The sequence below is a fragment of the Crocuta crocuta genome, unplaced genomic scaffold (genome assembly GCF_008692635.1).
Source record: "Crocuta crocuta isolate KB4526 unplaced genomic scaffold, BGI_CrCroc_1.0 scaffold16, whole genome shotgun sequence".
Lineage (NCBI taxonomy): Eukaryota > Metazoa > Chordata > Mammalia > Carnivora > Hyaenidae > Crocuta > Crocuta crocuta.
The window spans coordinates 965,487-977,964 of record NW_027531893.1 but is presented as its reverse complement, the minus strand read 5'-3'; the positions used below and the strand labels follow the sequence as shown (position 1 = coordinate 977,964).

The 12,478-nt window shown below is 38.2% G+C and overlaps 1 protein-coding gene across 1 annotated transcript in view; it reads right to left on the bottom strand.

The window, feature by feature from the left end:
• Positions 1–2,877: 2,877 nt before the first annotated feature.
• Positions 2,878–12,478, bottom strand: part of WASL (WASP like actin nucleation promoting factor) — a 61,235-nt gene continuing 51,634 nt past the window's right edge. The window contains exons 10-11 of the mRNA XM_077773181.1: positions 8,189–8,297; positions 2,878–5,515 (exon numbers count right to left, since the gene is read on the bottom strand). Coding sequence (XP_077629307.1) covers positions 5,454–5,515; positions 8,189–8,297 — 171 coding nt within the window. The 3' untranslated portion in view covers positions 2,878–5,453. The remainder of the gene's footprint in view (positions 5,516–8,188; positions 8,298–12,478) is intronic.

The following is a 12,478-nucleotide window of genomic DNA, read 5'->3' as shown; positions in this document are numbered from 1 at the left end:
GGACCTGGTGATGCCTTTTCCTTTCTTGCCTCCTTCAACACCACACACACGGGAACACAATCTTTACTTTCCTGCCTCTTTTCCCGTAAGGGCAAAGTATATTCCACTAAATTCGAATCTCCCCTTTCTCACTAATAAGAAAACCAGGAAGTTGGATTCAAAGTGTTCACTTTGTCCTTGTCCTCTTGGAAGAACTCCCGGTCTTTAAATTGACAGTGCAGCTGTTGACTGAAAATTATACAGAAAGATTAATACATTCTCAAACTAATTTTTTGTCAGGCGAGCTGAGTGTTAAGGGCTTACAAAATACATCTAGATAAAGGCAACAGCTTTTACATCCATAAGAAACTAACAAAAATAAGTTGGATGTAGAATAAAAAGCTCATTTTTTTTTTAACCCAGTACTAAATGACAGGAGTGTCCTATGATGACCGAATGCTTGGACAATGTAGGGTGGCCGCCATCATTGAGCCAAAATATGATCACATGCTTCAGAGTCAGAGGCTGGCCCTCAAAGCAAGCCAGCTTTCCCAGGCAGAGACGGGAACAGGATGCTGGTGGCTTCTATCAACACCCAGATGACATGTGAGAAAGGGTAAAATCTGTAGCCATAAATCATTCAGAAACAAAGTATATCTGAAAGTTACTCATAATTGAAGAAAAATACAGAAAAATAAAACCGTATGAAGGTGCACGGACAAGCAACTGAACTGGCAGGCAGATCAGTCTAACTGACCTCTGGCGAGCCCCCACTTTGAGGAGTTGGCTTGATTGAACTCGATGGTCTCCAGCTGTCTTTCAGTTGTGAAATAGTTTAGATTGAAGGAGGGAGGGGGATCCACTTCACTGCAATTATATTTTAATGTCCATCACCTATTTAGTCTTAATAAACAATTGGTTAAATACGGTGATATTGAGGCTTACAAATTCTTAGACTTCGGCTTTGATGAAAATCCTCACACATGTAGCCATATCAAAGATAAAACTGAATTTGGATCAAGACAGGCCATCCAGGCCAAGACAGAAAGTAACGTCAATATGACACCTGGAATTTTCAGTTCCATAATGCAATCTGATAGTGTTAAAATTAACTTCCTCTTGAGTAGAAACATTTTTAAAAATCCTTACTAGAGTAAGTGTAAGAAATTTTTGTGGTTGTTACAAAACTAAGGGACTTCAAATTTACTAGAAATTCCCTAATACACAAAATGACTATGTGCTATTCATATCTTGATTTGTCAATCTTGACGGTGGTACAGATGACCAGTTAAGATTTACACTGGAGGTGTGTGAAATTAAATACTGCATCAATAGTTAGGATGACCACTGATGTATGTTAAAAAAAAAAAGGTATGGCTAATTTATATAGACATGTTTTGTAATAAGGCCAAAATTTTTAGTGGCCTCCTTCACTCAATGGAGGATACCATGTATCATTTGTGGGAGTGAAGGCAGTCTTAGCATTAAGTGCAAAGTATGTCCCCATCATATTCATAACAGCCAATTTATTACACCTTTTCCCAGTGGCTTTCACTACAAAGCAAAGATTAAAAAAAAACAAATCCACCAATGAGGGGTGCCTGGGTGGCTTAGTCAATTTAAGTGTCTGACTTCCGCTCAGGTCATGATCTCACGGTTTGTGAGTTCGAGCCGCACGTCAGGGCTGTCTGTTGTCAGCACAGCATTCGCTTGGGATTCTCGCTCTCTCTCTGCCTCTCCACTTCTTGTGAGCTATTCTTGTCTCTCAAAAATAAATATTAAGGGGCGCCTGGGAGGCTCAGTTGGTTAAGTGTCCGACTTCGGCTCAGGTCAGGATCTCACGGTCTCTGAGTTCGAGCCCCGCATCGGGCTCTGTGCTGACAGCTCAGAGCCTGGAGCCTGCTTCAGATTCTGTGTCTCCCTCTGTCTCTCTGCCCCTCTCACGATCACACTCTGTCTCTGTCTCTCAATAATAAATAAACATTTAAAAATTTTTTTTAAAATAATAAATATTAAAAGAAAAAATCCTCAGTGAAACCCCAAGAGATTGTAAGAGAATGCTGTGTTTTGGAGGTAAGATTTAAGAATGTCAATAAAATAAATGTGCAAAGTAAAATTTTCCTTTTCCATAGAGTTCTGTTGTACTATAAATAGACCTTATCTCTACACTTGTCCTTTAAAAACTCCATTTCTGAAGGACAGTAAGTTATTTCAGGAATTCCTCCTTTGATTAGATAAATATAATGTGGCAAGCCCAATTCTGAGGCATGTGTCTCTTAAAAATTTGTTTTCAAGTTTAGTGAATACATTCCTATGTATTCACATTGTACAACAGCAACAAAATTTTAATAGAACATATAAATTTGGCCTGAGCTCTCAGAAGGCATATTGTGGCATCCTACACACAAGATTCCATCACTCAGTTTAATCTTCAGACACCCACTCATGCCAGAGTCAGCAGGACAGAACATTCTATTGGTCAAAACCGAGGCTCCTGTTTGAAGTACCATCTTTGATGCCATTTACTAAGAACCATTTAAGTCCCACGTGCACTGCTGTCTGTGTCTCCCACTGACATTACCAGGAAACTTCAGTCCCATTCCGATTTTGGGGAAGTGGCAAGTGAATGAGCTGCAGTGGCCCTGCGGTGTGACCGCTCCGTGCAGCACAGCACAGGGGGCTGCTGGGCAGCTGTCAGCGTCCAGGCAGAAAAGGGTGTGACATTCTTTTGCTCAGCGGTATTTACTGAACGGCGCACTCCCTTGGGGCATGCAGTCTGCTGAAAACCTCAACCCTCGCCATTCACTGCGGTGGACCCTTTACCGTAATCTACAGTTAAATCTTTGCTTTCACCCATTTTAATCTCTTAACAATAAAGAAAAACACATTTTCCGCATGTTTGGGTCAAATTAATTTTATTATGCTCCATGATGAATTGCCACCAGTGCAATATCCTATCACTATACATTTCAAAAAAATTCACATACTAAACAAAATTTCAGTTGATAAATGGAAATGAATGATTGAAAAGTCTTTATGAATCTCACACATACGATATGTGGCTAGCTGAAATTGTCTATCACGTAGCACTTAGATATAAAAAGCCTCATGCTAGTTTGTTCAACGCGAAGGCTATCAGACAATCGTGTAGCTGCGGCACACATGGGAGGCTTGCAGACAAAGCACAGGTGCGGCGCTGCCCACAGTGCAAGGGGCCGGAGGACGGAAACATGCAGCCTGCACATCTGCGGGGACTCAGTCCTCAGGCCTGGACTCAACTCCACAGCTGCTGTGTTTCAACCAATAGGAAGTTAGACTTTGTGCAACAACAATAACAGAAAGTCTTTTTGTTCTTTAAGAAGAATAAACTCGATCTCGCCTTTGGCAAATTTTGTACCCATCTTACGTGTTTAAAATTGTGTTTCCAAGTCAAGAATTGATACCCTTTACTCAGAGCAGCTCCTGATAAATATTTGTCACACCAAAGTTCGCTGGAAAACCCTGAATTCCTGGGCCAAAAGTAAAGAGAGATCTTAAATTGGCATTACCTTAAAGACATTTCTAGGATATTTAAAATGTTTTTTATAGTGTCACACAGAAAAAATGAAACATGTTTAATATTACTTTAAAAATAATTATAATGCTCTATTTACCATTTGCACAAATTCCTAATCCTATTGGTTAGTAGCTGTCCAGCCTCCCCCAAACCAGACGCAGGGTCACTGAGCTCAGGCCACGGTAAAAATGAGAGTAAGCAGAGAAAGGTTTCCAGCAGCAGAGGGCACTGTTTTCGCAAGAAACAAAAAGTCTAGAATCTTCTCCGTGTGTTTAAATTACTCTTGCAAGGAAGGTAACATTCTTTGAATAACTTAGCCATTTCACTGCACCACTTACTGCTTTCAGCAACAAAACCTTTTAAATTATTTCTTATGATAACTAAATGCACAGACCACTAGAGATTACGCGGTAACTGGTTAAAACTCAAGCCGTATCTTGCAGGACCAGCCTGTCAAGATCATGCCAATACTAGATTTTGGTTGGTACAATTCTAGAGAGCTTAATTTTTAGTTGGATATTGTGATTACAGTAATGAAATACGTTTGGAACTACATTCTGCATATGACTCAATGTGAGAAAAATACGTGTCTGTATTTAAATCAGATCATTTTTCTACCTAAAATTTAAAATAGGTAGGTATGATAATTAGCACTATAAATATGAAAAAAAAAAAAAAAATATACCTTTAGGCAGATTAGTGTATTGTAGAGAGGCAAGGAAACCCTAATTTTAACACATCATTTTAGTATACATAACAAATGTGCAGGTTGTAAAGTTTTTATTTTATTTTATTTTTTTAAATCTATCATTCATTTATGTCTTTCAAGAAATTTGACGTTGGGATCACCAATCTTTTAAGAAAAACGTAACGGTTCACCTGACATTTGACAAAAACCTTGAGAAATTATATAAAAAAATTTTTTAAATAGTGTACTAGGTTCAGCATTAGTGTTTACCTTTGCCCGCTCAATTACATTTGTATGGTTGGTATTTCTGAATACCTCAATCCATACACACTACCCAATAATTCCACATCATTTTCATAATGTTCTGATTTTATAGTGTACTTAACCAAAACTGAAGTAACCATAGTGTATAGCCTCCTTCAGTTCACGTAGAATATTACCCCTAAAATCCAAACTGCAAATACTTAAATAACCGCTAAAGAGTAATACCAAAAATATTTCTAAATTTTTGCCCAAAAGAGCCTGCCCCATTTGCTATAGCATAAAAATAATCTCAGTCAAGTACAGGTAAGCAAGGCCTCCTTAGGATTCCAGCCTCCGCACACCCCTTCTGCACAGGAAGAGGAGATGCTGCCGAGAGGTGTGATGCAGATTCTCCCGACTACGGTCTGTGGCGTGGTCTTCCGCGGGGCACTCTGCTACACTGAGAGCCTGCGTCCGTGTACTGATGTCTAGAGAACCGTGCAATGTGTCAGCTTCGACATCCATGCAGCATGGTGTTCAAAATAAGGGGCTAAGTAAACTAAGGTCTGCATCACTTAAAAAAGAATGTAGTGCTATACTAGATTTTAATAAGAAAATTTAGGTACAGAAAAAGTAGGGTATGAAAATAGTGTTTTCCTTCTGGCATTACAACTAAATTACATTAAGGTTTTTGTCAGTCTCACATATAATATTTAAACTCCCTTGTTGATGGAATGGCCAATATTCACAAATTAAGTGAGCATCCTGGTGTAAACTTGCACACAATAACAGGGAGTAGCTTTGTAGAGGATTTTGACAAACCTTTACAGATTAAATGAGGTATTGCACAGATTAATAAAAAAAGCAAAAAAGGCAACAAAAATATACAGCAAATTGGTAGAACATTTACATGATAATTTTACAGAATCCATAGACAGAAAGTAGTGTTTAGTATTTCACCTTAAAAATATATATATAATATATAGATCAGTCTTCCCATTCATCATCGTCCTCAAAATCTTCTTCATCATCTTCATCCTCATCTTCATCTAAAAGAAAATCATCAAGCCAAACAATCAAAGCATATGTAAAAATAAAACAACATTACAGAATTCTTGGGTGATTTCTCCAATTATTTAACTTCTGAAACACAAACCACCTGATTTCTGGAAGAACCTAGTTACGACAGTAATTTAAAAGAAATCAAATAAAATACATATAAAGGGTATGATGGTCAGTTGAAGATTAGAACAAGAGTTAAGAAGTTAAGTCCCTTAGTATCTATGTAAGGAATTTCAACTAGTGTTTCTTTATGTGTGAACCCTCATTTGGGTTGGCCTCTGAATTTTCACGTATCTCCTAACAAGAAAGGCCCACTTAATTATCATTAAAGAAAAGTTGTTAAACACACACACACACACACACACACACACACCTGACTGAACAGATTGTTCAGCCAGCAATTCCAGTTATAATTCCAGTGATAGGAGGGAAACTCAGGGACACTGAGCCCCTAAGGAAATGGAGCAGGCAGTCCAAATACTCAGCCTCCCTTTCAACCTTCCTATCCTCTCCTGAACTCAATGCCATTGCTCTTTCTAGGTCACCAATAACTGACCATTGGTGAAACTAAAGCTCAATTTCCTATTCTCATTTCCTTGATCAATCACACTTTTGACCTACATCCTGACTCCATCCTCCTTCAAACACTTCATATGGCTTCTAAGATACTGCACTCTCCAGCCTTCAGAGCCTACTATATTTACATGTACTTCTTTAAGGATCCCACCCAGTTCTGTAACTTTAAATACCACGCCTATCTCAATGACAAGCAAATCTATATTAACAGTCCAGACCTCCTCCCCCAACTTCAGGCTCATAATCAAATGCCTGCACAACAGCTACATTTGAAGTTTTAGTAAGTATCTCAAATTTAATATTTACAAAAACCAAACTCCTGATCTTTCCTCTCAGACCTGCTTCTTCTAAATCTTATCCCATTCCATTAATGAAAATTTTACCCCTTTCATAGTCAAGTCAAAAATCTTGGGAGTTCATCCTTCACTCCTTTCTTTCCTCCAAACTTCACTTCCAATCCATCAGCAAACGCAATTATTTCCACATTCACAATATACCTAGTCTCCAACTCCTGCTCACTGGTGCTACCTATCTCATTCAAACCTCTACTATCTCTTGCTTGGATCACTGCCATCCCTCTGCTAAGGACCTTCCGGTGACTTCCCAACACATTCATGGCTTCCATAGCCTTACTACTGGCCTCCTAGATCTCTTGTACTTGAATACTTTACTATTCTTTCCCTCTCTTCCTTACTCAGCCACACTGACCTTATCATTATTCGTCAACCTCAGGGACTTTGCATTTGCTGTTCTTTCTACCTGAATGAATAAATTTTCCCCAATTTTCTACATGGTTTATTCCTTGAACTCCTTTTGGTCTTTTCTCAAATGTCACTTGAGTTAGGCCTCATCCTATTTCAAAATGAACTTCCTTCCTATAGCTACAAGTCCCTATAGCTCCCTTTCCAGATTAATTTTTGTCCTTAGTACCTATCATCATTTAATATATACTTTCCTAATTTATTTTATTGTTGTCTCTCATTGAAATGCATGCTCCATGGAGGCTTTTGTTGTTTTTTTAATTGTTATCCCACAATAAATACCTGCAGAATGAACTAGCCTATTCTTTTTTTTTTTTTTAATTTTTTTTAATGTTTTATTTATTCCTAGGAGAGAGAGAGAGAGAGAGAGCGTGAGCAGGGGAGGGTCAGAGAGAGAGGGAGTCACAGACTGAAACAGGCTCCAGGCTCCGAGCTGGCAGTCAATACAGAGCCCAACGCGGGGCTCGAACCCACGAACCGCGAGATCATGACCTAAGTGAAAGTCGGACGCTTAACCGACTAAGCCACCCAGGCGCCCCCCTGAACTAGCCTATTCTATCTTTATAACACAGTGTTGGAATAAATATGTCTATTTAAGGAAAACAAATATTAGTAATAGATCTTACACATGATTCATGAATTCTCTCCATAAAACAAATAAAAAAAACTGAGGTCCACAGAGAATAAATAACAGATTCAATAAGAACAAAGATCAGATTCTAGTAGAGCACGCTGGGGAAGCTCATTAGTAACCCCAAGTACTATATCAGCAAGGCCAATTGCTTTCTCCTTTGAAAGTAACATCCATTTATATGGTGACAGATGCTTAATAAAGGCCTCAGAATAGGGAATAGTTTATTCAAATAAACCTTTTAGGAAATGACAAAAAAAGAGGACACAAAAACTTCAGGATTCTTTAGCAAACCCCAGAAAACCCAATTTCTCAGTCCGGATTCTCACAAATCAGGGAAACCTGAATTTCTCATGTCACAAGAATGTCACAGGAATGCGATCCAGGATTCTCAAGCTTTGTTTAGAGGTTTGCCAGGCATTCTACTAGTATTCCCAGTATAGGAAATGAAACTGTTAACTTTTCTGAAGTCGTTCCTCCAATTTATGCTTATGCATCATATTCTGGAATCCACTAAACTTCAGACAGACTAATCACAGGGGCAATGACTTTTAAAAATTTGCCCTAATATCCACATCAGTGTTATTCAATAGCAGTGGAAAAGCTAGCAAAGACTACTATAAAATTTTTTAAAAAATGAGAATTTCAAATATTAAAATTAAATATACATGTACTCATATAAATAAATATACCTGAAGAATGAATGGCTTTGCTCCTTTTCTGCATCACTTCCATCAATGCACCCACAATTCCTGAAGTGGGTGCAGGTGTTGGTGGAGTAGACTCTTGGCCATCAGATACCTTGGAAAAGAAAGTGAGCAAAATTTAGAAATAAATCTTTAGCAAAAACTTTTTGTCTCTAGAAAGTCTTACTTTTTTAGAAGTATTTCCTGTTTAAAAAACGAAGGGAAACAAAAACAGGAAACAAGCCCAGGACAGGATTAACTAAGTTAAGAAGAAATAAACTGTGCCGTAAAATAATTACTCAAAATATAGTTCCTCTCCTTAATATATACAGCCATCAACACATTTCCAAATTTAGAATTACAAACCTTTTCCTAAATAATACTTACCCTTGCAGTTGGATTACTTCTGTTCGTTCTAGAACACAAAGCCTTACCTGATGAAACTTTATTATCAAGGAACAGCATTTTACAAAAAACTAAGATATATTCAGATTCTTAGAGTGATTAGGTGAGAAGGACACTTAAGATATCTAAGAGCAACTGAAGAGACTTCTAATCTCCTAGAAGAACTCAGCTTCCCTAACAAGCTTTATAGCTTTATATACTGTATATACACCTCATATGGTACAAACTTACAAATATGTACCATATATGTAAATATATTATGATAACTCAAAATGAACTTTCCTTCTCATTGTGTACAACTTCTTCTCTTCAACGAGCTCAGTCAGGTAGCTTTCAAATTGTACCTACCTCACAAGGCAATCACTATCCATAACTAAAGTACTTCTATCTAGTATAAACTACTTTGGGAGCAGGGGAAACAACTTCAAAAGGTCTCATTAAAGTTGAGTATCTATAAAAAAAATACTCCCTGATTCCAACTCTCATTTAAAACGAGAAAATATAGGGCACCTGAGTGGCTCAGTCGGTTAAGCGGCTGACTTCAGCTCAGGTCACGATCTTGCAGTTCGTGAGTTCAAGCCCTGCGTCAGGCTCTGTGCTGACAGCTTGGAGCTTGGAGCCTGGAGCCTGCTTCTGATTCTGTGTCTTTCTCTCTCTCTGCCCTCCCCCACTCACATTCTGTCTCATAAAAAATAATTGAACGTTAAAAAAATTTTAAAAGTAATAAAAAATAAAAAGAGAAAAATACATGAAATATGTAGAGATTCAGGAAATATATATATACGTTATTTAGAAAGTACTGCTCTAAGTGTACTTTGACTAAAAGGAGCAATCATTTCTACAAAATAACTCATTTTGTTAGTTTTGTCTCTGGACTTACATCACCCATGTAAAGGTACAATATTAGTATACTTAAAAATGAAATCGCATAGCTGTTTTACTTCAGTTCTAATCATTTCCCAAAGAAAAATCACTTTATTAGGACAAACTTTTTATTCTGGTCCTTACAGTTCTTCTCCTAATACTGGTTGTCCTTCTGGAGACTTAACAGATCTTTTTCTTTTAAAAATATACAAAGTAATTCCCCATAAGATACTGATTCATTCATTAGTATTTAGGTTTTGGGAGACTGGATATTAACTACTCCTGATCTAGAAGTGCCACAAATGAAAAGACAACAGAAATAGTTTCTGAGGTTTGAAGGTCAGCAGGAGGCTCTCAAAGAAGCGTAGCAGCAGTAAGAAGAAACATTTAAGACTCCCTTGAAGTAATTTGAGAATACACAGCAGACAGACTGCAGGAACACAACACTGATACAAACACGTGTTCAAAGGCACTTACTTGAATAGTGCTATCCAAGGTACTATGAACATGGAATTCAAAATCTATGGAATTCAAAATCTATGTAAGTGAATACTTATACCCTTCCTGCTGACTGCAATCTTACATTAGTCATAATCATCTTTGAATAAATGATTTACATAGACTGTTTAAAGAAACAGCTCTGGAGAAATTTTAACCACACAATGGTTTTCTTAAAAAAACAAAGTAAAGCTATGGACTCAGATCACATACAACATGCCAATAATTCATTGATTTATCCCTCTAGGATAGTACTCTGAAATTAACATAAAAAAGTGATTATTTAGGGGAAGAATGGCCTACATATAGAATGGAACATACTTTTCTCTCTAAAAGAAATGTAGAGAATGAAGAGGGTTGGGATGGGATGGGATGGGAAGAAGCGATGATGGGGAAAATAGGGAATTTAACTCGGTGATTTTTTAAATTAAGAAAAGAGGATGAGGGGTAGGATTAAAAATTGAGAACACAATTTAATTCATTAAAAATAACACCTTATTAGTAAGAGCAAATGAGAGAAAGCAACAAAAGTTGATTGTGGAAGAGAGACGAAACCGAGAAGAGAAACAAAAAGAGAAGTCAGGAGTGGCAGATGCGGGGAATGAGTGACACAGAGGCTAGAAAGTAAAGTCCATCAAAGCCTGCTCTTCACCTGGGCTGCAGTCCTTTCTTAAATAAATGTTTATTTATTTCTGAGAAAGGGAGAGAGAGAAAGAATGCATGAGAGAAAGCGAGTGGGGAGGGGCAGAGAGAACGGGAGACTGAGATCCAAAGCGGGCTCTGTGCTGACAGCAGAGAGATCCACGCAGGGCTAGAACTCCTGAACCATGAGATCACGACCTGAGCTGAAGTCGGATGCTTAACTGTCTGAACCACCCAGGCGCCCCTTTAACTTTAACACAAATTCCCCCCACTAACAGCTATTCAAAATTCTCCAACTGTTCCTCAGAAACCTTTAGTCTAAACAAAACGTGGAAAGGGAGCAGAGACCACTGCTCACAGGTTGATGGCGTGGCAAGAAAAGATCTCGTTACACTTTAAAGATGAGAGTATTTAAATCTGTGCTATGCCAATGTTTAAATACTGTCATTCAATCAGCTGTGTTCATAATTCTCCTCCTAACCAAGCTTTGGAGATTCAGAGTTACCATAATTCCCTACACCACAAAACTGTTTTCAATTAAAATCTCCTTTCATCTTCATTTACTGCACAGAAAAATCCACTATCCATCACCTACCTGAAGCCCCGCAGAGCAAATGTTCCTCTTAGAATTAAGAGACCATGTGCAAAAGCTCAGAAGGAAGTATGTAAACACAGGCTAAATTTAGGTTCTAGAAAAGGGGTCAGGAAAATATTGCCCATGGGCCAAATCTAGCCCATCCTGTTCTTGTAGAACTTTTTAAAGTGAAAAATGATTTTTAAGTTTTAAGTGGTCGGAAGAAAATACAAAGAAAAATACTTGTCACATGAAAATTACATGAAACTCAAACTCCGGTGTCCATAAGTAAAGCTTTACAGAACACAATCATGCCTCGTCGATCAGGCCTCACCGATGCTGCTGCATTTGTGGCGCAAGAGCAAAGCGGAATAGGTGACACAGAGACCATACGGCTGCAAGTCTAAAAGATTTACCATTTGGTAAAAAATGTAAACTAGTTTGAAAAAAAAAACTAGTTTGCCAACCTCTGCTCTAGAAGACTATCTGATCTCTGCTAATAGACGGGACCCAAAATTCCCTCCAACAGTATCCAAAATTCTGTTAGAATGCTTTCAAGTTTCTGCAGAGTTGGAGTCTCTACTAATCTAAGTTCCAGAGAATAGGAACTTTAGAGTATCATTTACTTTCCATAAAGCTAATGGTATGAACTTACCAAGATGGTTATAACTGGTTACAAGTAGGGCTTTTACTTCTCCACAGTTTAAAGCTTTATCTTTAAATTCAAGTAAGTTTTATTCAGAAGTGAAGTCTAGAACACAGCAAACATACTATATATAATACTCCACTTACATGAAGTGCTAAGAACAGGCAAAACTATTCTACAATGATAGAAATCAGATTAGTGATGATTTGTTTTTTTTCAATTTTTTTTAATGTTTTATTTATTTCTAGAAGAGAGAGAGAGAGAGAGCGTGAGCAGGGGAGGGTCAGAAAGAGAGGGAGTCACAGACTCTGAAACAGGCTCCAGGCTGTGAGCTGGCAGCACAGAACCCGACGCGGGGCCCGAACCCACGAACCGCGAGATCATGACCTAAGCGAAAGTCAGACGCTTAACCGACTAAGCCACCCAGGTGCCCCGATTTGTTTGTTTTTTGAGAGGGAGACAAACTGGGGAGAGGCACGAGGAAACTTTTTCTGGGGTGATACTGTAATTACAGAAGTCTGGGCTACCCAGGTAAAGGTATAAATGTGTTATGTGTTTTGGTTTTTTAAAATGCTTTATTTATTTCTGAGACAGAAAGAGACAGCATGAGCAGGGGAGGGTCAGAGAGAGAGAGAGAGAGAGAGAGAGAGAGAGAGAGAGAGAGAGC